Source organism: Dipodomys merriami, unplaced genomic scaffold (assembly GCF_024711535.1).
Source record: "Dipodomys merriami isolate MVZ:Mamm:240054 unplaced genomic scaffold, mDipMer1.0.p SCAF_328, whole genome shotgun sequence".
In the NCBI taxonomy this organism is placed as follows: domain Eukaryota; kingdom Metazoa; phylum Chordata; class Mammalia; order Rodentia; family Heteromyidae; genus Dipodomys; species Dipodomys merriami.
In genome coordinates this window covers 624506-648447 of record NW_027204804.1, presented here as the reverse complement: position 1 = coordinate 648447, position 23942 = coordinate 624506, and the positions used below count along the sequence as shown (strand labels likewise).

Sequence of the window (23942 nt, the reverse complement as noted above, 5' to 3'; positions counted from 1 at the left end):
TATGGCTATGAGACACACCTCTAGCCTGGATTTTTTTTTTCCTGGGTATTTTGGAAATGGAGTTCAGCAGACTTTTCTGCCCAGACTAGCTTTGAACTGTGATCCTCCAGATCTCAGACCCTTAAGTACCTAATTTTGCATTGGTAAGCCACAGACACGTGGCTAACAGTTTTATAGAATACCCAATCTGACAGGGACAAGACCAGTCTGTGACCATGATGTATAAGACAAAAAAACAAGACAGTTTTAGTCACATTAGGACTCAGTCAAAACTATGAACACTATTTTTTTTTTTTCAGTTGTAGGGCTTGAACCCAGGGCCTGGGTGCTGTCCCTGAGCCACTCAGTGCTCAAGGCTAGTGCTCTACCACTTGAGCCACAGCACCACTTCCGGCTTTCTGGTGGTTCATTGGAGATCAGAGTCTCATAGACTTTCCTGCCCAGGTTGGCTTTGAACCGCGCTCCTCAGATCTCAGCCTCCTGAGTAGTTAGGATTATATGTGTAAGCCACCAGTGCCTGGCCACGAACATTATTTAAACTAGTCTTGCTCTTTCCCTCTCACATTTTGGGTAGACATTATGCAAATTCCCAATCATCAGACTCTCCCTGCATACTGACTATGCTTTAGCAGGGCAAAGCCAGTTTCCCTTAGTCTTCCTCAAAAACCCAACACAAGCTGAAGTTCTGTAATAAGTCATTTTCTACATCCTCTTTCTCAGATGCCTTGCAGTTCCTCCCATTGCATTCTCCCTCCTTGTAGTGAGTCATAAACCCAACCCTGTTCAATTTTAGGTATATTATTGATGCCCCTGACAAGAGGGTATTAACATTAACATCAGAAGCATGATTTTCTTCTTTTTTTCAGTGAGACTGATTTTTTGCGGGGATGCTGAGGATGGAACACAAAGCCTCCCTAATCAAGTGCTCTACCACTAAGCTACATCCTCAACCTAAAGAGATGAATGTTTAGAGTTGACACACAAGCTGGCCTGTGATCCTAGCTGCTCAGGAGGCTGAGACCTCAGGATCACGGTTCAAAGCCAGCCTGGGCAGAAAAGTCTGAGAGACTCTTATCTCCAATAAACCACTCAGAAAAAAAAAAAATGGAAGTGGCATTATGGCTCAAGTGGTAGAGTACTAACCTTGAGCACAAAGAGGCTCAGGGACAGAGCCCAGACCCTGAGTTCAAGCCCCAGGGCCAGCAAAAAAAAAAGTTGACACACAAAACAAGCTCGTATGTGCATGTGTGTGTGAATGCATGTTCATGTGTGCATTGTATGCATGTGCATGTATGCATTGTGTGTGTGTGTGTGTGTGTGTGTGTATGTGTGTTCTTGCTCTAGTTGTCTTTTTGACAGGGTCTTATACTTCTTTCCTTGAGTTAGCCTGGACCATGATCCTCCTAGTCATACCTCCTGCATGGCATCTGGGATTACAGGCATGCTCCACAGTGTCTGGCCTCCACAAAACAAGTTTTAAACACTCTGCAGAAAACAGGTTTGTGGATTAGATTTGGCCTTAAAACTTCCAGTTTGCCACCTTTCAGTTAGATGATCGCCTTTCTGGATAAAGGTTAGTACTATTAGGAACAATGGAAGCAATTCTGCACCTAGGTTGAGCCAGGGATAGAACACATCCTTCCACGTGGACTATTTTATTTAATGTTCTTTTCTCCTAAGTCATTCAGCACTCTCCAAATTCTATTCATGCCGTGCCATTTGCAAGGTTTCCTGCTGTATGTTTGACTATAAATGAGGTCAAATCCTTATTTCACAGGAAGATGCTGATGCATACCCATTCCCTTCTCCCTGTGAGCCTGTAGCCATGGGAACGGTGATCAAGTACACAATAACACCTCCATGAACAAATCCTCAGGGAACAAAGTTCATTTTAATACAGCTGGCTTGACCACAGAGGAATCTGGGGGACTCTCTGGGCTACTCAGCATCGTGCCACCTCCTGACTTTAAACTGGCTCCGGAGGAGGAAAAAGTGGAACTGTCTCAGGTATGGACTTCTTACTAGGAACTGGGACTTGAGCCAGACAAAGAGAAGCAATCAGGAGCTTTCTTGAAGGTTTGCTTCTCAGAGGAGAAAGCAAAAGAGGGTCCTTGCATACCCAACCTTGAGGTGGGGGAGGGAGGCTCTGAGGCTTTTATTGGTTTGGGGAGTGTGTAGATTGCACCTTAAGAATAGACTAAATTCCAGCAGCATCCTGACTTCTGGCTAGAAGATCTTTAAGGTCTCTTCCAGCCCTGAAATCACAGGAGAGAGGGACCCAGATCTGTAATGGCAGCTTTGGCTTGTGGAGTTGGGATGAACAGAAATAGCCCTGGGCTAAGGGAGTTTGAACTCTATTGATTCAGCTTCTTTTCTGACTCCTTGCCATTTCTCATATAATAGTATGCCCTTCACTCTGCTCAGATATCCTCTGATTGCCTTAGAATAGTCCTGGGGATCTTTAGGACTACTACACTCCTGCCATCCCCCTTTGCTCTGCTCTGTGGGACAAGATATCTGTCTCAGTTTCCCTGCTTTGCAACATTGTTTCTCCAGAACAAAAGCTACTACTGACCCTGGCTACTCCCAAATTCCTTGGGGTCAGGATCACCTTTTTTTGTTGTTGTTGTTGGTTGTTGGGCTTGAACTCTAGGCCTGGGTGCTGTCCCTGAGCTCTTCAGCTCAAGGCTAATGCTCTACCACTTGAGCCATAGTGCCACTTCCAGCTTTTTCTGCTTATGTGGTGCTGAGGAATGGAACCCAGGGCCTCATGCATGCGAGGCAAGCACTTTACCACTGAGCCACTTTCCCAGCCCAGGATCATCATCTTATGCTCCCAGTGTCAAGTCAAGTTTTGCTGTAGAAAAAACTGATGACCTAAAACATCATTTTAATATGGTACTAGGGTTTGAACTCAGGGCCTGAGCGCTGCCCCTTACCTTCTCCTCTCAAGGCTAATACTCTACTACTCGTGACATAGCTCCACTTCCAGCTTTTTGGTGGTTAATTGGAGATGAGTCTCATGGACTTTTCTGCCCAGGCTGGCTTTGAACCATGATCCTCAGATCTCAGCCTCATGAGTAGATAGAATTACAGGCTTGGGCCTCCCTACTCAGAAGTGAGCTCAAGCCCCACTACCAGCACACACACACACATGCACACACACACACAAAGTGGGAAGGTGGCTCAGTGGTAGAGTGCTTGCCTTGTATGCATGAGGCCCTGGGTTCCATTCCTCAGCACCACATAAGCAGAAAAAGCTGGAAGTGGCACTGTGGCTCAAGTGGTAGACTGCTAGCCTTGAGCTGAAGAGCTGAGGGACAGCACCCAGGCCCAGAGTTTAGGCCCCACAACCGACACACACACAAAAAAATCATTATATCTTTATTATGTACAGATCTTAGGCTGAGTACATGAATGTACAAATGAATCAGCTCTTGACTTTTGCCCTCATAATCTCAGCATGCAAATGACAAAAATTATCTGGAAAATGCAATAATAGTCCAAGGTGCAGAAATAGCAAAAGGGGGCTGGGAATGTGGCTTTAGTGGTAGAGTACTTGCCTAGCACGCATAAAACCCTGGGCTCCACTCCTCAGTACCACATAAATAGAAAAAGCCAGAAGTGGTGCTATGGTTCAAGTGGTAGAGTGCTAGCCTTGAGCCAAAGATGCTCAGGGACAGTGCCCAGACCCTGAGATCAAGCTCCAGACTGGCAAAAAAAAAAAGAAAAAGGGAGAGAATAATTTCTATTTGTTTGTGGGAAGAGTGAGAATTGTTCACACCTGGGAAAAGATTTATGTAGAATCTGAAGTTTAAGATATAGGTGAAGCCGGGTGCCATTGGCTCATGCCTGTAATCCTAGCTACTCGGGAGGCTGAGATCTGATGATTTCGTTTCAAAGTCAGCCTAGGCAGGAAAGTCCATGAGACTCTTATCTCCAATAAACCACCAGAAAAGATGGTGCTGACGCTCACGTGGTAGAGCACTCACCTTGAACTGAAGAGCTAAGGAACAGTGCTCAGGGCCAGAGTTCAAGCTCCATGACCAACAACAACAACCAAAATAGATAAATAGATAGATAGATAGATAGATAGATAGATAGATAGATAGATAGATAGATAGATAGATAGATGTGAAAGAATTTATTTATTTAGTAAATATATGTTGAGTATTTGGAATACTTTGATGAACAAAACAGACTCCTTCATGAAGTTCACATTATAGTGAACTATAGCAAATAGCAGATATGAAAAATAAAGCAAATTAGTATTTTATTATTCAGTGTGGAAGTATGGCTCAAGTTGTAGAACACCAACCTCAAGTGAAAAAGTTAAGCAAGAATGTGAGGCCCTGAGTTTAAGCCTCAGTACTGGCACAAATAAAATAAAATAAAATAAAAAGGCCAGGCATCCCTGGCTCATACCTTTTATCCTAACCACTCAAAACGCTAAGATCTGAAGATTGAGGTTTGAAGCCAGCCTGGAGCAGGAAAGTCTGGGAGACTCTTCTTTTTGTTTGTTTTTTTGTTTTTGTTTTTGTCGGTCATGGGGCTTGAACTCTGGGCCTGGGTGCTGTCCCTCAGCTCTTCAGCTCAAAGCTACCTCTTCCTGGCTACAGCACCACTTCCTGGGAGACTCTTATCTCCGGTTAACTGTCAAAAAGCCAGAAGTGAAGCTGGGGCTCAATTGGTAGAGTGCCAGCCTTGAGTGAAAGAGCTGAGGGCCCAGGCCATAACTAAGCTCCAGTACTACTGGTGCGCGAGTGTGTACACACACACACACACACACACACACACACACACACACTCCTCCATTGGCTTTCTAACAAATTCCAGTGTCTTTGCCATGGTTTGTTTACAGAGCCATGGCCCCAGAAAATTCACCATCCTGGGGGCCAATCTTTTCCTCTTTGGATCTTTGCCTTGCTGGTCCTTTTGCCTGAAACTGACACCTTCCAGAACTGCACACTGCAGGAAGATTGACACCACACCCACTAGCAACAGCTCATAAAGAAATCTTCTCTTTAATGCCTGCAATCCTCCTCACGTTCCTTCCTGTCCATTAAAAAAAAAAAAAAACTCTTCTGTTTACTTCTCCTTCTCATTAAAATGAAGACCGTGAAGGCTAAACCATTCTCTTTCCTCATCATGATTCCAGCATCCGGGCATCTCGAGGTGCTCTGTAAATATTTGTTGAACGAGTAAAGGTAGAAAAGCGCAGAGAAGGAGGAGGGACAAGATTGACATTGGGCTGAAGGAGGGAGCAGAGCAACCTTGAACTTGTTCTTTTAGGAATCGAATTCAGTAGGAAATGTGGAGGCTGCAGCGAAGGGAGGAGAGAGTGGAGGCAGAGGGGAGGGTTAGGTGACAGCTACAGTAGTCCTGAAGGGAGATAATGAAAGCCCAAAGTCAGGAAGGTTCCAGAGACAATTTTAATGATGGATGGGGATGTGTGGGAGAAGAGCAGAGGGTGGAGTCAGGGTTGACTCAAATTTCCTGCTTGGGAGATGGGGGTGAGGGGGAAAAGGTGCTACTGTTACCTGAGCAGATCCAGTAAGAAGACAATATTTAAGAGAAAAAAAAATCAGCTCAGCATTTTAAACAATTGTGAGTCAATTACACTTGACATACAATTTACCATTCTACCCATTTCGAAATGCACAATTTGGTGTGGCATTAAGTACATTCACCTCTGTTTCGTTCTAAAATATTTTCAGTACCCCAAAGGAAGCCTCAGCTCCACCTACTCCCTCCTCCACTCCTCCCCTGACAGTCACTGATCTACTTGGCATATGTGTTCATTTGTCTCTCTGGGGTAGCTCATAGCAGTGTGATCATACAACAGGAGACTTTTATTTTGTTAGAATTATGTTTTCAATGTTCCATGTTGTATCGTGTAGTAGTAGTTCATTCTTTTTCCTTCATTTGTGTATGCATGCATGCATGCATGTATGTGTATATGTATGTGTGTATATGTATGTATGTGTTTTGTGCCAGTTCTGGGGCTTCACTCTCACTATATGGCCTTTTCACTATGGCACTGTGACATCTGAGCCACACCTCCACTTCTGGCTTTTTTCTGGTTCACTGGAAATAAAAGTTCCTGGATTTGTCTGCCTGGGCTGCATTAGGAACTCAGTCCTCAGAACTCAGCCTTTTGAGCACCCAGGATTATAGGATGAACCACCAGTGCCTGATGCCTGTATTTTTTTATTTTTGTCGGTCGTGGGGCCTGAGCTCTGGGCCTGGGCGCTGTCCCTCGGCTCTTCAGCTCAAGGCTAGTGCTCTACCACGTGAGCCACAGCTCCACTTCCCGCTTTTTCTGCTTATGTGGTGCTGAGGAGTCGAACCCGGGGCCTCATGCATGCAAGGCAAGCACTTTACCTCTGAGCCACCTTCCCAGCCCTCTATTTTTTTTTATTGGGGTAAAATACTCATAACATAAATTTACCATCTTTGTGGTGGTTTTTTTTAATGTACTATGTGATTTTTTTGTTTCCTTTGTATGTTCTTCCTCCTATGGTATATCCCTTGTTGTCACTGTACTTGATTTTGGTACCCTGCATCATATGTGTGTGTGTGTGTGTGTGTGTGTGTGTGTGTGTGTGTGTGTGTGTGCATATATATATGTATATACAAATATATCAAATTTGGGAAGGAGAATAACAAAATGGTGAAACAAGGACACAGGATGACCCATTGCAACAATGACCCTCACAAGACACTGTTGGAAATGAACTTTACAATTGGGGGGGGGGGCGGAGATGAGGAAGGTGGGGGAGGGAAAGGATAATAGGAGAAAAATAAAGGCAGGGTAACAATGCTCCAAAAGAAATGTACTCATTACCTTTCTCATGTAATAGTAACCCCTCTGTACAGCATCTTTACAATAAAATAAAAAAGCCAAAAAATCTTTTTGGCCACAGTGAGGTTTGATTAGTGATGGTTGTGTGTGCTAGGCAGGTTCTCTACCACCTGAGCCACATCCTAAAGCTCATATTAGTTATTGTTAAGTGTCCAGTTGGGTGCCAGTGGCTCATACCTGTAATCCTAGCTCAGGAGGCTGAGATTTGAGGATCATGATTCAAAGCCAGCCTGGGCAAGAAAGTCTGAGACTCTTATCTCTAATGAACCACCTGAAAACCGGAAGTGGCACTGTGGCTCAAGTGGTAGACACTCACCTTTACCTGAAGAGCTCAGGGATAGCACCGAGGCCCAGAGTTCAAGCCCCACAACCAACAACAACAAAAATAAAAGTGTCCAGTTCATCGGCATTAAGTACATTCACATTATTGTAGAATCATCAGCACCACTGATCTCCAAAAGTGTTTTTTTGTTTGTTTGTTTTGTTTTTCATCTATCCTGGGACTTGAACTCTAAACCTGGGTACTGTCCCTGAGCTTTTTTGCTAGCATTCTAGTTAAGCCAGAGTTCTACTTCCAGCATTTTGATGGTTAATTGGAAGTAGGAGTTTTATAGACTTTCCCACCTGGTCAGGCTTCAAACTGTGATCTTCAGATTTCAGCCTCCTGAGTAGCTTTACCGAGTAGTTTGCAGGTGTAAGCCACTGGCACCTGGCTGTAGTAGTTTTTAATCTTCCTAAATTGCAAGTCTATACCATCTAAGCACTAATTCCCCATTACCATTTTCCCAGCTGTGCAACCCCAGCCTACCTTTTTTAAATTTTTTTGCAATACTGAGGATCAAACTAGGGCCTCTGGCATGATAGACAATTGCTTTACCACTTGACACACACCTAGCCCTTTGCTTATATATATTTTATATTAATATATTTGTATTGTAATTATAATGGTGATATATAGACGGGTTACCATTTTACAAGTCAGATGATAAGTACATTTCTTTTTGGACACTGTCATCCCTTCCTTTGCTCTCTCCCATGTATTTTTTCCAGCCATGATGTTTAAATTCAGGGTCTGGGTTCTGTCCCTGAGCTCTTTTTTTTTTTTTTTTCCTTTTCTTTTCTTTTCTTTTTTTGTTTTTTGGGTCCGGTCATGGGGCCTGAACTCTGGGCTTGGGCACTGTCCCTCAGCTCTTCAGCTCAAGGCTGGCGCTCTACCACTTGAGCCACAGCGCCACTTCTGGCTTTTTTCTTTTTGCTTATGTGATGCTGAGGAATCGAACCCAGGGCCTCATGCATTCAAGGCAAGCGCTCTACCACTGAGCCACCTTCCCAGTCCTTCTTTTCTTTTTTTTAATTTTTGTTGGTCGTGGGGCTTGCACTCTGGGCTTGGGTGCTGCCCTCAGCAATTCAGCTCAGGGCTAGTGTTCTACTACTTGAGCCACATCACCACTTCCAGTTTTCTGAGTGGTTAATTGGAGATAAGCCTTTCCTGCCCAGGCTGGCTTTGAACTGTGATCCTCAGATCTCAGCCTCCTGAATGAGTAGGATTATAGGCGTGAACCACCAATGCCTGGATTCCTTGATCTCTTTTGCTCAAGGCTAGCACTCTATTTCTATATTCCATTTCCAGTTTTCAGTGATTCAGTGATGATAAGAATCTCACAAACTTTTCTTGCTTGGGCTGGCTTTGAACCACGATTCTCATATCTCAGCCTCCTAAGTAGCTAGGATTACAGGCATGAGCCACTAATTTCCAGCTCTATTTTTTTTTTTTTTTTTTTTGGGGTCCGGTAGTGGGGCCTGAACTCTGGGCCTGGGCGCTGTCTCTCAGCTTTTCATCTCAAGGCTAGCACTCTACCATTTGAGCCACAGCGCCACTTCCGGCTTTTTTCTTTTTGCTTATGTGGTGCTGAGGAATCGAAGCCAGGGCCTCATGCATGCAAGGCAAGCACTCTACCACTGAGCCACCTTCCCAGCCCCCAGCTCTATTTTGTTTTTAAAGCTGGCCTCAAACTTGTGATCTTTCTGTCTCTGCCTCCTGACTAACTGGTATTAGAGGCATGTATCACCACATTGGGCCCTCCATCCTACTTTTGGATTCTATGTTTTTTGTTTTTTGGGGTTTTTTTGGCCAGTTCTGGGGCTTGAACTCCGGGCCTGGGCACTGTCCTTAAGCTTCTTTTGCTTAAGGCTAGCCACAACGCCACTTCCCGCTTTTTCTGTTTATGTGGTACTGAGGAATCGAACCCAGGGCTTCATGCATGCTAGGCAAGCACTCTACTACTAAGCCACATTCCCAGTCTGACTCTATGAATTTTTATACCCTAGATGTCTCATGTAAGTGGAAAGCATATAGTACTTCCTTTCAGTATAAATACTATCTACTTGAAATCATGACAACAAGATTAATTTTGTTGAAGCTTGGACCAGAATTTCTTTTCTTGTTACTGCTAAACAATATTTCATTGTATGTATACACTGCATTTTGTTTATCCATTCATCTGTTGTTAGACATATGGGTTATTTCTGCTTTTTACTATTGCGGATAGAGCTTCTGTAAACATCAATATGCTTTTTTTTTTTTTGCTTAAACATCTTTTCAGATTTGAGGTAAACGCTTAGGAGAATTGCTAGGTCACATGATAATACTATGATTAATTTACTGACATGCTGCTAACCTGTTTTCCACAGCATAGGTAATAGTAATATACAGCCCTGATACAAGGATTTCAATTTCTCCACATCCCTGCTAACACTTGTTATTTATCATTAAAAAATGTATATATTGTAAGCTGGGTGCAGTGGCTCAAGCCTGTAATACTAGCTACTTGGGAGGTAGAAATATGGGAATTGTGGTTTGAGCCCAGGCCAAGCATAGAAGTTTGAGAGAGCTAGGTGCCAGTGGCTCAGGCCTGATCTCCTCACTACTCAGGAAGTTGAGGACTGAGGATCATGATTTAAAGCCATCCCAGGCAGGAAAGTCCATGAGACTCTTATCTCCAATTAACTATGAAAAAGCTGGAAGTGAAGCTTTGGTTCAAGTGGTTGAGCATTAGCCTAAACAAAAGAGCTCAGGGGCAGTGCCCAGGCTTTAGTACTGTCATGAGAGAGAGAGAAAGAAAGAGAAAGGGAGAAAGGGAGAGAGAGAGAGAGAGAGAGAGAGAGAGAGAGAGAGAGAGAGAGAGAGAGAGAGAGAAACATTATGCTAAATGAAGCTATAAGTGAAGCTAGCCAGTTACAAATGGACAAGTATTTTTAGTCAGCTTGTATAAAATTGCTTTTCTAGGAAAATTTTATCTACAAAGTAGATAAAAGTGTTTAGGATAAAGTTTAAGGAAGCATGAAGGGCTATTATTGTTCAGTAGTTACAAGATTTCTTTCTGGGGTGATGAAATAGTATGTTTTACCACAAGTTAGAAAAAAAACTAAGAAAAAGAATAAAAAAAAGAATCAAGTAGCTCCTGATCTCAGCTACTCAGGAAACAAAGATGCAGAGGATCACAGTTTGAGGCTATCCTGGATAAAAACTCATAGAAACCCCATCTAAACTAATAGCTGGGTGTGGTGGCATATGCCTCTCATCACAGTTATCTGGGAAGTATACGGAAGTACAGGCCAGCTGGGCTGGCTTTGAACTGTAATCCTCAGATCTCAGCCTCTTGAGTAGCTAGGATTATAGGCATGAGCCACTGGTGACCGGCCTCTGTAAGACTCTTATCTCTAATTAACCAGCAAAAGGCCAGAAGTGAAGGTATGGCTCAAGTGGTAAAAACATCAGCTGTGAGAAAAAACAAAAACAAAAACAAGCACTAGTATGAAGTACTGAGTTCAAGTCTCACCAGTGCCAAAAAAAAAAAAAGCCAGCCACCAGTGGCCCTCACATCTTATAACCTTAGCTACTCAGAGGCTGGAATCTGAGAATCACATTTCACAGTAGCCAAGCAGAACAATACTGCGACTTATCTCAAAAATAGCCAGAAGAAGAGGCATTGCTCCCTGAGTAAAGAAACTGAGAGGACTGGGGATGTGGCTTAGTGGTAGAGTGCTTGTCTAGCATGCATGAAGCCCTAGGTTCGATTCCTCAGTACCACATAAACAGAAAAAGCTGTAAGTGGCACTGTGGCTCAAGAGCTTGAGCAAAAGGAGCTCAGGCATAGTGCTCAGACATGAGTTCAAGCCCCAGGACTGGGGAAAAAAAAAAAAAAAAAAAAAGCCGAGTTCCCAGATGTGGAGAGCATGTGAGTTACATTTTTCTAATGATTAGTGCATGTGAAGCATTTTTTTTTTTTTTTGGTCTGGTCGTGGGGCCTGGGCGCTGTCCCTCAGCTCTTCAGCTCAAGGCTAGCACTCTACCACTTGAGCCACAGTGCCACTTCCGGCTTTTTTCTTATGTGGTGCTGAGGAATCGAACCCAGGGCCTCAGGCATGCTAGGCAAGCGCTCTACCACTGAGCCACCTTCTCAGCTCGCATTTTTGTTTTAATGTATCTAGTCAGGTTCTTAGTTTTGTTAGATTCTCTTGGCTTTTGTTGTTATTAAGTTACTTATATGTTCTGTGTAATAACGCTTTATCAGAGAAATACATAATTTTTAAATATTTCCTCCAATTCTGTGGTCTGCCTGTTGTGTTCTTCCATGCATGGAAAAGGTCATGACACCTTAGCAAAAGCTGTTAGATCATGTATGTAAAGGTTTTGTGGTGTAAACTGTCATGGGTTATGGTATAGAAAAGACATGCTCTCTCTCTCGCTCTCTCTCTTTCCTAGACATAGTGGCTTAGCCCTTTAATCCTAGCTACTCAGAAGGCTGCTGTGATGTGCAGGATTTCAGCTGGCTCAACACTAGCCAGGGCAAACCAGTGAAAACTGGGGTGGTGGTATACATGTGTTATCCCACTTAGGAGGTCAATAGGAGACTCAAGATCTAGGCCTAGCTGGGAATAATTGCAAAAAGGGTTGAGGAGGCGTGGCTCTAGTGACTGGCCTAGCAAGTGCAAACCCCCAGTGCTACCACTACCAAAATCCAAACCAAAACAACGACAAAAATACGGTATAATGCCGGGCGCTGGTGGCTCACGCCTGTAATCCTAGCTACTCAGGAGGCTGAGATCTGAGGATCGCGGTTCAAAGCCAGCCCAGGCAGGAGAGACCGTGAGACTCCTATCTCCAATAAACCACCAGAAAACCGGAAGTGGCGCTGTAGCTCAAGTGGTAGAGCGCTAGCCTTGAGCTGAAGAGCTGAAGGACAGCGCCCAGGCCCAGAGTTCAAGCCCCACGACCGACAAAAAAAAAAAAAAAAAAAATACGGTATAAGTCTTAAGAAAGTGATCGTGGAGGGCTGAAAAGGTGGCTCAGTGGTAGAGTGCTTGCCTTGCATGCATGAAGCCGGGGGTTTGAGTCCTCAGGACCACATAAGCAGAAAACGCTGCAAGCAGCCTGTGGCTCAAGGTAAAGCGCTAGCCTTGAGCTGAAGCGCTGAGACAGCGCCCAGGCCCAGAGACAGACTGTGTGTTTGTGTGTGTGCCCCGATCCTGAGGCTTTGAACCCAAGGCCCAAGAGCTGTCCCTGAGTTGTTTTTTCTGCACTGTATCACTTTGGGCCACAGTTCCACTTCCGGCTTTCAGGTGGTTCACTGGAGCTCAGCAGTTAAGGACTGCCCGGGCTAGCTTTGAACCCTGATCGTCAGATTTCAGCTTCCAGAGTAGTTAGGATTTACAGGAGTGAGCCACAGGCGGCCGGCAGACTGCCCCTTTCAACAGAGTATGGCCTAGGCAGGGGCACCGGCAGACCGGATTTGAACTGGAGAGTTCCTGGCTCTCCGAGAGGGCTATTTCGGGTAAGATGATCTCATCTCTGATCCTGTGCATTTTAGGGAGTCATAAAGACCGGGACCCGGGTCCCAGGTGTAGATAAGTGATCCTTCTTATGGATGCAGAACAGCGGGGAGGCAACCCGGCCGGGGAGCACAGATTCCGCCAGCCCGAGCGAGCGCCACGCCACCGGGGCGGACCCCGATCCCTTGCCCGCGATCTGGGCGTGGCTGGGCCGTGCTATTGGGCGCAGGTGGGAGACGAATAGCTGAATACGGGGAGACGGGTCTCCCATTGACACCCTCCCAGCGTGTCGCTGAAGAGAGGCCGGGGGAATTTGCAGTGTAGCTAGCTAGCACGCGTGGCCTGGCTTCCCTTGATGTCCTCACCACTTCGGGAGTTCTCTTCCTCTTCCCCGCTATCCCTCCCTCCTCCCCCCCCCCACGTCGCAGGTCCTATTGGTACGCTCTCCTAGCCTGAGAACGGGCGTCCGCGTGGCCACTACGCATGCGCATCCCGCCACCCCCCTCCCGGGAGGGAGGGTCCTGGGGGGGGCGGGGGAGAGCGAAGCCGGGACCCCGCCCCTCCGCCGCTTCACGCGTGACGTCGCGGGGGGCGCCGGCCTCCGCCCGGCTCCGACCGGTGAGAGCGAGCGGCGGGCGGACCCAATGCCGCGAGGTCGGGGGAGGGATGCGGGTGTTGAGATCCTTCCGGAGGGGGGCTTGGAGTCGGAGGGGAGGCCCGGGTGCGCCCCCAGCCGTCGGACCCCTCGGGCTCGGCCCTTTTCCCTCCTGTTGCTTCCCTCCTCCCCCTTCCAGATAAGCTGGGGCTCGAGGCTGGAGGGCAGGGGCTGAGCGTCGGTGTCACCTGCCCGTTCCCGGCCTCCGTTCACCCCGTATGCTTTAACTCCTTTTCGTCTACCTGTCGCCGCTTTGCGTGGGATAAATGACTCCACTGTAGAGGCGGGAAGTGGGTCCTTGGCCCTACCACTCCTGTGTGAGGGAAAGCCACTGAGCCTCAGTTTCCCCTACCGTAGTGTTGCCTTGCCTCACCTGGTTTTGAGGACCGGTATGACACCGGGAGAAAGGACATCTGTTGAATTCCTGCATGGCTAAATTCGTGCAGACCGTGCTGTCTGGTCACATGGAATCCACCTTCTGATTTCCTGATCTGAGAACTCCCATTTTACAAGCTGACAGCGGTTGACCGGCTTGATGGGACGTAGACAAGGAGTCGCAAGGGAGAGTCGCACCTACCTAGCCCCTGAGCTCCCAAATGGGGGCCTTCTAGACCACTTCCCCTAGTCTGAGTTCTGCTTAGATCTGGTCTCCCACCAAAGCCTAGTCGCAGCTGCTGCTTCCTTTTTGTCCTGCTGAGAATTCTCCCTTTCAAGTTCCCTTTGCCTGTACAGAATGCTCAGTTCTGCTTCTGCTTTATTTTAGAAGTCGAATGCAGCAAATATTTAAGTAGAACAGGGAGATAAACTTTGGGAATCCGGAGTCTTAGATTCTCCATCTGGCTGTGCTAGGATCTGACTGTGTGGCCTTGGGCAAGTTTCTTGTCTTCTCTGAGCTCTAGCTTCCTTTTGCATAACATGGGTGAGTACCATCTGACCAGTAGGCTGTCTGCTTCTCCCTTGCTGTCCTCCAGCAGGCTCTCCGTGGAGGCCCAGACTCCTCTGCTTCCCATGGGCAGCTGCCAGGCAGGGCACAACCTGCATCTCTGTCTGGCCCACCACCCACCTCTGGTTTGTGCCACTTTGATCCTGCTGCTTCTTGGCTTCTCAGGCCTGGGCCTGGGTGGCTTCCTCCTTACCCATAGGACTGGCCTTCGCAGCCCTGACATTCCACAGGTAAGTGCTCCCACTGCTCACCTTTCCCATGTAGGTCTGCTGCTGCTGCTGCTGATCTAAGCTCACATCTGTTCTACTTTTCTTTTGCTCACAGGATTGGGTCTCTTTCTTGAGATCTTTTGGTCAGCTGACCTTGTGCCCTATGAATGGTACAGTCACAGGGAAGTGGCAAGGGTCTCACGTCGTGGGCTTACTGACTACCTTGAACTTTGGGGATGGTCCAGACAGGAACAAGACTCAGACATTCCAGGCCAAGATCTCTGGTAGTCAGATGGGATTGAAAGGTGAGATCAGGGAGAACTTGGGGTTGAAGGGTTGAGGGTGGGATGCAGCATGAGAATGCTCAGAGCTGGATCCTGTCAGAGACATCACCATCCTATTGACCTTGGGTTCTAACCCTGCGCCTTCATCATTTCTGCTATAATAAGGCCTACTTTCAGTAAACGTTTTACCCACAATGTAGGTAACTCTTATGTTTTGCCTTTCTCCTTTCAGTTCAGTGCCCTTTGATTCAGGCCTTGGAAGTATGATGAGATGGGATGGGCAACGATGACCGGGACTGTGCCTTAGGGGGCTAGAGTGCTTGCCCAGCATGCAAAGTCCTGGGTTTGATTCCTCAGTACCAACCACATAAACAGAAAAGGCTGGAAGTGGTGCTGTGGCTCAAATAGTAGAGTGCTAGCCTTGAGCAAAAGCTCAGGGACAATGCCTAGGCCCTGAGTTCAAGGCCCAGGACTGGCAAAAAAAAAAAAGATGAGCACAGTTCAGCAATCTCCTCTTAGGGGAAAAGCATGATGTGTCCAATTAAACTAGTATTTGTGTGTGTGTGTCTGTGCACATGGGCGCGCACACACACACACACACACACACACACACACACACACACACACACACACACACACACACACACACACACACACACACACACACACACACACACACACACACACACACACACACACACACACACACACACACACACACACACACAGACCCCGTCCTGGGGCTTGAACTCAAAGCCTGAGCACTGTCCCTGTGCTTTTTTTTTTTACTCAAGGCTAGTGCTCTACTACTAGAGCCACAACTCCCCTTCTAGCTTTTTTGGTGATTAATTGTAGTTAAGAATCTCACCAAGCAGGCTGCTGGTGGTTCACGGCTGTAATCCTAGCTACTCAGGACACTGAGATCTGAGGATCGAGGTTCAAAGATAGAGGGTTAAAGATAGCCCAGGCAGGAAAGTCCTTGAGACGCTAATCTCCAATAAACCACTCAGAAAACCAGAAGTAGTACTCTGGCTCAAGTGATAGAGCACTAGCATTGAGCCTAAGAGCTCAGGGACAGTGCCCAAGCCCCGAGTTCAAGCCCTATGACCCACAAAAAAGGAAAGAAAGAAAGAATCTTGCTGACTTTCTTGCCAGGACTGGCTTCAGAGCACAATCCTCAAATCTCAACCTCCTAAGTAGCTAGGATCACAGCTCTAAGACACTGGTGCCAGGCTTTAAACTAATTTTTTTTTTCAGATAACAGTCTAAACTAATATTTTAAGTACCTGTTTATGTGTTAGGTTTTTAAAAAGAGGTAGCCAAGTAAGAACAGCACCATGCACGTGGTATTCAGGTAAGGGGTAGGTTTATTCATCATTCTGGCTGGCACCAGGCCATCTTGGCCCTCCACTTGGTGGGGAAAGGCCTGGGAAAGAGAGAGCTGGGAAAAGAGAGAGCTGGGAAAGAGAAGACAGCTACAAAAAAGAGCTAGAAAAGAGAGCATCTGGGAAAGGTGGGAAAGAGAGAGCTAGGAAAGAGAAGGGAGCTGGGAAAGAGAAGAGAAGGAAAGAGCTGAGAAAGCTAGAAAAGAACAGAGAGGGCGTCTGGGCCTGGGTTAGGCCTTATCTAGGGTGTGGGTGGAGAAAGGTGTGGCCACATCAAATTCAGATGTGGCCTCAGGGGATGCAGAGTGACTCTTCCAGGTGTCCTAGTTGCCTAGGTAACGCAGGTACTGGGTGGAGACTTTGCTGCGAGGAGGGTGGAGTCTGCTGGCCATCCAGGAGTGGGAGAGAGAGAGAGAGAAAGAGAGAGAGAGAGAGAGAGAGAGAGAGACAGAGAGACAGAGAGACAGAGAGACAGAGAGACAGAGAGACAGAGAGACAGACACACTTAGTGTCATTGATTCCTGGGTGCCATTTGACCTTAGATATCTGATCTAAAAACTATAAGGAGGGGCTGCGAAGGTGGCTCAGTGATAGAGTGCTTGCCTTGCATGCATAAGGCCCTGCGTTCAATTCCTCAGCACCAGAAAAAGCCAGAAGTGGTGCTGTGGCTCAAGTGATAGAGCACTAGCCTTGAGCTGAAGAGCTGAGGAATAGCACCCAGGCCAAGAGTTCAGGCCCCACGACCGACAAAAAAACAAACAACAACAACAACAAAAAAAAAACTGTAAGGAAATGAAAAAGGAGGAAAGAGGGAGGGAAAAACTGGGAGAGACCAAAGGATAGGGTGACAATGTCCAAAAGAAATGTACTCATCACCTGACTTACATAACTATATCCTCTCTGTACACCACTCCCCCCCCCCCCCCAGTTGTGAGGCTTGAACAGGACCTGGGCCCTGTTCTGAGCTCTTCAGCTCAAAGCGAGCACTCTATCACTTGAACTACAGCACCACTTCCGGTTTTCTGGTGGTTTATTGGAGATAAGAGTCTCATGGTCTTTCCTGCTGGGCCTGGCTTTGAACGGTGATCCTCATATCTCAGTTTCCTGAGTAGCTAGGATTACAGACTTGAGCCACCAGCTCCGGGCTTGTACATCACTTTTATAATGAAAACTTAAAAATTTTTTTTTTTTTTTTGTCAGTCGTGGGGCTTGTACTCTGGGCTTGGGCGCTGTCCCTGCACTCTTCAGCTCCAGGCCAGTGCTCTACCGCTTGAGCCACAGAGCCACTTCCAGTTTTCTAGTGTTTTATTGGAGATAAGAGTCTCATGGACTTTCCTGCAGGGGCTGGCTTTGAACCTTGACCCTCAGATCTCAGCCTCCTGAGTAGCTAGGATTACAGGTGTGAGCCACTGGGGCCCGGCTATAATGAAAATTTTAAAATAAGAAAAAGAAGGGAAGAAAAGTAGAATCATCAGACTTCTGGGAACCTTTTCTTTTGGGGGGGGTCTGGTCGTGGGCCTGAACTCTGGGCCTGGGCGCTGTCCCTCAGCTCTTCAGCTCAAGGCTAATGCTCTACCACTTGAGCCACAGCACCACTTCTGGCTTTTTCTGTTTATGTGGTGCTGAGGAATGGAACCCAGGGCCTCATGCTTGCAAGGCATGCACTCTACTGCTGAGCTACCTTCCCAGCCTGGAACAGCAGATTTTTTATTTATTTATTTATTTTTTTTTTTTTTTAGAATGTCTTTTTTTTTTTTTGGTCGGCCGTGGGGCTTGAACTCTGGGCCTGAGCGCTGTCCCTCAGCTCTTCAGCTCAAGGTGAGCGCTCTACCACTTGAGCTACAGCGCCACTTCCGAAAACAGCTTTTTTTAAAAAGGACAAATAAGGGGCTGGGAAGATGGCTCAGTGGTAGAGTGCTTGCTTTGAATGCATGAGGCCCTGGGTTCGATTCCTCAGCACTACATAAGCAGAAAAAGCCAGAAGTGGCGCTGTGGCTCAAGTGGTAAGAGCGCTAGCCTTGAGCTGTAGAGCTGAGGGACAGCGCCCAAGCCCAGAGTTCAGGCTCCACCACCAAAAAAAAAAAAAAGGACAAATCAATTTATACAAACTGACATTGGGCAGGGTGCATCTGCCTGTTCTGCTATAACCTCATGGGTCTCTGTGTGACTGTTACATTGATTGTAACCTAATGTCAGTCACTTTGTGTGTTCATTGATGCACAGCTATTTTCATTCTCAGTGCTAAAGTATGTGGAATTCTTGAATAGCCATGAATGCCCAAACACCTGTAAGAAAGCCTTAGAGCCAGACACTGGTGACTCACACCTGTAATCCTAGTTACTCAGGAAGCTGAGATCTGAGGATAATGGTTCGAAGCAAGCCCAGGCAGAAAAATCTGTGAAACTCTAATCTTGAGCACAGTGGCTCAAGTAGGAGAGCTCTGGCCTTGAGGACAAAGAGGCTAAGGACAGCACCGAGGCCCTGAGTTTAAACCCCGGGATTGAACAAAACAAAGAGAGAGAGAAAGGTATTTGTGAGAGTTGAAGAGAATGAGACTTGTTAAACAAGCTCATTTTTAATACCATATACACGTATGCTTTTTGTGTGTGTACCAGTCATGAACACAGGACCTGGCATTGTCCCTGAGCTTCTTTTGCTCAAGGCGAGTATTCTACTATTTGAACCACAGCTCTACGTCCAGCTTTTCTGGTGGGTAATTGTAGAATAAAGTCTCACAGACTTTTCTGCCTGGGCTGGCTTTGAACCAGGATCTTTAGATCTCAGCATCCTGGGTAGCTAGGATTATAGGCATGAGCTATCAGCACCCAGCCTGTTTTTTTTTTTAAGATAGGGTTTTTTGAGACTGGGAATATGGCTTAGTGGTGGAGTGTTTGCCTAGCACGCTTTGAAGTCCTGGGTTCAATTCCTCAGTACCACATAAACAGAAAAAGCTGGAAGTGGCGCCGTGGCTCAAGTGGAAGAGTGCTAGCCTTGAGCACAGAGAGGCTCAAGGTCAGTGCCTAGGCCCTGAGTTCAAGCTCCAGGACCGACAGAAAAAATATATATATAGGGTTTTTCACTTTTGGGGGGTCAGGCCTCACATCTTGGTCTTCCTCCTGTATGGCTGAGATTAGAATCTCCCTTTTTGCTTGAACTTTGATTTTGTCTCTCCATTTCAAGTAGCTGCCTCTCAAGTGATTGGGGTTACAGGCCTGAGTCACCACACCTGACTACCTGTGATTTCTTTCTTTCCCATCCCTCTTTCAGGGTCTTCTGCAGCAGAGCTGATCCTCATCACAGCCAGAGTGGCTCCAGAAAGGACTCCAGGAACCTGTCTATATTTTAGTGCTGGTCCAGGAATCCTGCCCTCCAGTCAGCCACCCATATCCTGCTCAGAGGAGGGAGCAGGAAATGCCACCCTGAGCCCTAAGATGGGTGAGGAGTGTGTCAGGGTCTGGAGCCACGAAGGCCTTGCGCTCACCAAGCTGCTCACTTCGGTAAGAGCCTCAGGTTGATCCCCTGGTTTTGTAAACTGCCATTGCTGAATGCTGTGTGTGGAAAGTACCAGGTGGGAATTTCACCTACTGGAAAATATCTAGACTTGGACTGGGAATGGCTTAGTGGTAAAGTACTTGCCTAACATACATGAGGCCCTGGGCTCAATTCCTCAGTACCACATAAACAGAAAAAGCCGGAAGTGGCTCAAGTAGTAGAGTGCTAGCCTTGAGCAAAAGAAGCTCAGGGACAGTGCTCAGGTCCTGAGTTCAAGCCCCAGGACTAGCAAAAAGTAAAAGGAAGAAAGAAAGGAAAGGAAGAAAGAAAGGAAGAAAGAAAGATAGAAAGAGAAAGAGAAAGAAAATCTCTAGACTTTCCAACACTACTTGAGAAGCTGTGTGGGCTAGAGCAAGAATCTGAACCTTTCTGAACCTCTGCTGCTTCCTAAAAGAGAAGATACCACTCTGAATTCCAGCAAATAAGGATTGAATGAGGATGACTGTCAAAAATGCTCAGCCCTATAGAGGATACCTAGTAGATTTGATAAATGGCAGTTGGACTGTCCTTAAGCAAGATAAAACCTGAGCTCTATCTCTAAGGAATGAAGCAGCTGTGAACAAGAGGCAGAATAGGCTAATTGCTGTCATAGAGATATAAACAGTGTTATACAAACACAAAGTAAGGAGCAATTAACCCTTAACTCGAATATTTATAGAGAGTGCTTCCTGGAGAAGGTGGCACTTAAGAAAGGATCATGTACAGTAGCTCATAATGTACAAAGTGTTTTCAGGTTCATTATCTCATTTGATCTTAAAATAACCTTTTGAGGTTGGTGCTGTTAGCCCATTTTACAGATGAGGAAATAGGTTTAGAGACAGAGGGAGTCAATTGCCTAAGGCCACACAACTGGTTTTGTGTCAGAGCCTGGGTTGTAATCCCCGCCTTCTCACCTGCCATTCTTAAAGAATAAGGAAGTGGTTACCATCCAAGAGTCTGGAGTAGGGATAGACCAGGACCACAAGCCTTGGGATTGGGAAGAGCTTAGTCTTTGAGGGTACTGCATGCTAAGCAGTTTAGGAAGGGCCTAGAAGAAGCAAGAAATACTGTGGGGACTGCACTGGAGGGCCCACTGTGAATCCAGGCAAAGATGCTGCAACTGGACACTGAAGTGGGAGTCTCTGAGGACCTTCAAGGAGGGGAGAGAAGCCCTCCCTCCCTGGTGTTAGGTGGAGATGGGCTGAGTGAAAGAGGGAGAGCAGCTAGGGAGTTTGTTGCTCGTCTTCACTCATGCTCTGTTTGCATAGCCTTTCAAATGTGAAGAAGAGAGAATGTTCCTGGCTCAAGCAGTCATTCTGGATTTTGTCCATGGCTGGGCAGGAGAGCAGTCTGTAAACCATTGAGCCAAATGTCAACTTGTCTCACAATAACATTTTTCCCTTTAGCTTCTCCCTAGATGCCAAAGAGCCTCTCTCTTATGTAGTCTTTACCCATAACTCTTGGGCTGGGGGCAAGATGTCTTCCCAAGAGAAGGCATCCTCCCACTCTCCATCATTTTCCCCTTCTCTCCCACCCCTAGGAGGAGTTGGCTCTGTGTGGCTCCAGGCTGCTGGTGTTGGGCTCTTTCCTGCTTCTCTTCTGTGGTCTTCTCTGCTGTATCACTGCTAAATGCTTCCACCCCCGCCGAGAGTCCCACTGGTCTAGAGCCCGGCTCTGAGGGCACTGGCCTAGTTCCTGCCTTGTTCTCAGGTGAGGATCTTCACTCCTATGAGAACAGGGGATGGGGCGGGAGTGGCGGCTGTAACTGGGGTAGAGAGATTCTTGGAGTCCATCTTTAAATACTGCTTATCAGTCCCCACATCTATCTCTTGAGAAACTGGGAACAGTTTATACCACAAATACCATTTATCTTCGTATTTTCAATTACAAAATAGTTAACAAATTCAACTAGGAAAGTAAAAAGAAGCATTAAAATATGCTTGGCAAATTCTTAGAGACACTTGTGAAATTGAATATTCCCTAAAACTCCCATCTTCCTTGCTTCCCGAGACGTCATGTGTCTCCCTAGAAGTTAACCATCTTACCTTAGAGTTTCATGAAAGTACACATTCCATAGGTGAGTGTGGTTTAGTTTTACTTATTTGTGACCTTTATGTAGATAGACTTACCCATATTTTGTGACTGATTTCTTTCAAATAGTCTTATAATTTCTAAGACTGATCCATAACTGAGCTAAGGGCTGATGCTCACACCTGTAATCCTAATGATTTAGGAGGCTCAGGGTTGGGGACTAGTCAGAACAAAAATGGCTATGACAGGCAAGTGTCTGTCATCCTAGCTTTGTAGAATAGGTGTCCAGGTACTTGCCAAAGCAGAAAATGAGTTCCCTCTTTCAAAAATGATCTGTATTTGGGGCTGGGAAGGTAGCCCAGTGGTAGAGCGCTTGCCTTGCATGCATGAGGCCCTGGGTTCGATTCCTCAGCACCACATAAGAAAAAAGAAAAAAGCCAGAAGTGGTGCTGTGGCTCAGGTGGTAGAGCTCTAGCTTTGAGCTGAAGAGCTGAGGGACAGTGCCCAGGCCCAGAGTCAGGCCCCACGACCGGACCTCCCCCCAAAAAAATCTGTATTTTTTTTTTAAAGGGCTAGACATGTGGCTTCACAATGGAGTGCCCACCCAGCAAGTGCAAGGCCCTGAGTTTGGTGGTACTCTATGGCTACTAAAAAGATTGATCCATAGCCGTAGTTTGTATCCACCTTTTGACTATGATGATGAGTTAAGAGGGTTTCTCCAGGTGCTGGTGGCTCACACTTGTTACTCAGGGAGCTGAGATCTGAGGATCATGGTTCAAGGCCAGTTTGGGCAGGAAATTCTGTGACTTTTTTTTTTTTTTTGTGGGGCTTGAACTCAGGGCCTGGGCTCTGTCCTTGAGCCTCTTTGTGCTCAAGGCTAGTGGTCTACCACTTGAGCTACAGAGCCACTTCTGGGTTTTTTGTTTTTGTTTTTGAGTGTTTATTGAAGTCTTATGGGGACTTTTTCTGCCTGGGCTGGCTTCCAACCATGATCCTCAGATCTCAGCCTCCTGAATAGCTAGGATTACAGGTGTAAGCTACCAACACCTGGTGTCCATGAGACTCTTATCTCCAATAAAACTTATCTCCAAAACGCCTGAAGTGGAGCTGTGGCTCAAATGATAAGAGTGCCAGCCTTGAGGGAAAAAAAGCTCAGGGAGAGCACCTAGGCCCTGAGTTCAAGCTCCAGGATGGCACCCCTCAAAAAAAAATGTTGAAGTTTGATGATTTATTCTGGATATGAATCATATTTCTCTTGCTTTTGTCTTGAAGTTTATGATGCCAATTATGTACAATTGTAAAATTCAACTTTAACAGCCCAAAAGAAAGATGCCCAGTCTGTATGTCCAAACACTTTACACGTACCACATTCAATCATCATTCCATTTAGAAAAATTTGGTTCTGCTGACAAGATATTTAGAGGAAATCAGTTTCCCAAAGAACCAGGAGAAGAGTGGGGTAAAGGGTTGTGTGGAGGGAAGACATATTGGCTAACTAGTTTATATGTCAGTTCATCAAGGGAGAAAGTATTTCTGCAAAAAGATCTTATCAGGTTGTCTAGTCTACTGTGAAAACCACATCATGATGCATCCTCTTTTAAGCTGTCCTGAGCTTCAAATGGCCTCAGTGTTCTAAGAGATTCCTCTGGGAGAAATGGGAACTGCTCTGGCCAGAGGAACTGGAAGCTCAGGATCCACTTTGCTAATTTTGCTTTGGGCTAGACCTCACTGCCCTGAACCATCTACCTGGGACTGGAAATGATGTAGCCCTCTCAGCCTTACATTGGGAAAGGAAGGTGTTCTGGTCTTTGGCAGATCGAACACCCACATCTAGCTCTAGTTGTCATTTCTGCTTTTCCCTCAATCTGTTCTCACCCCAGAGCTGCCCCTCAGAACTCTCTGACCTGTTTTGTGTTTTGTTTTTGTTTTCTCCAGGTGTGAATCAACTTCTTGGGCTTTGGTTCTGAGTTGGAAGAAATGTACAAAAAGTGAAGAGCTGGAGAGTTGGGGGAAATAAAAGGCTATTTTTTTTTTTTTTTTGAGACAGGATCTTGCCATTTATCCCCGTCCCTGGCTGGCCTTGGACTTGAGGTCCCCCTGCCTCAACCTCCTGAGTGCTGGGAACTCAGGCCAGTGCCATCTCAGCCCATTCCCTTTGTTGATTTTTTTTTGTTTTTTTTTTTTTAGTTTGGGGAACAGGTAGGCAT

The 23942-nt window shown here is 46.3% G+C and overlaps 1 protein-coding gene across 9 annotated transcripts; it reads left to right on the top strand.

The window, feature by feature from the left end:
* The first annotated feature begins 1929 nt into the window (after positions 1 to 1929).
* On the top strand, positions 1930 to 23777 carry LOC138841736 (insulin-like growth factor-binding protein 3 receptor). Of its 9 annotated transcripts, none has more exons than XM_070042588.1 (6): positions 1930 to 2007; positions 14327 to 14525; positions 14620 to 14809; positions 19441 to 19670; positions 21245 to 21414; positions 23671 to 23777. In XM_070042588.1, exons 2-5 carry the CDS (start codon positions 14361 to 14363, stop codon positions 21380 to 21382), a joined length of 723 nt encoding a protein of 240 aa, XP_069898689.1. In that variant the 5' UTR covers positions 1930 to 2007; positions 14327 to 14360; the 3' UTR covers positions 21383 to 21414; positions 23671 to 23777. The 9 variants fall into 9 exon arrangements, with proteins under 9 accessions (XP_069898689.1, XP_069898688.1, XP_069898687.1 ...); XM_070042587.1 differs by having other exon boundaries at positions 1989 to 2007; positions 14324 to 14525; XM_070042586.1 differs by lacking the exon at positions 1930 to 2007 and adding an exon at positions 12511 to 12699 and having other exon boundaries at positions 14324 to 14525.
* The last annotated feature ends 165 nt before the right edge of the window (positions 23778 to 23942 follow it).

Excerpts from the sequence above, each read along its gene's own strand:
- LOC138841736 (XM_070042588.1), top strand. The coding sequence starts at position 14,361 with ATGGGCAGCTGCCAGGCAGGGCACAACCTGCATCTCTGTCTGGCCCAC. Across the intron at positions 14,526-14,619 it reads GCAGCCCTGACATTCCACAG|GATTGGGTCTCTTTCTTGAG; the intron begins GTAAGTGCTCCC and ends TTTTGCTCACAG. Across the intron at positions 19,671-21,244 it reads TCACCAAGCTGCTCACTTCG|GAGGAGTTGGCTCTGTGTGG; the intron begins GTAAGAGCCTCA and ends TCCCACCCCTAG.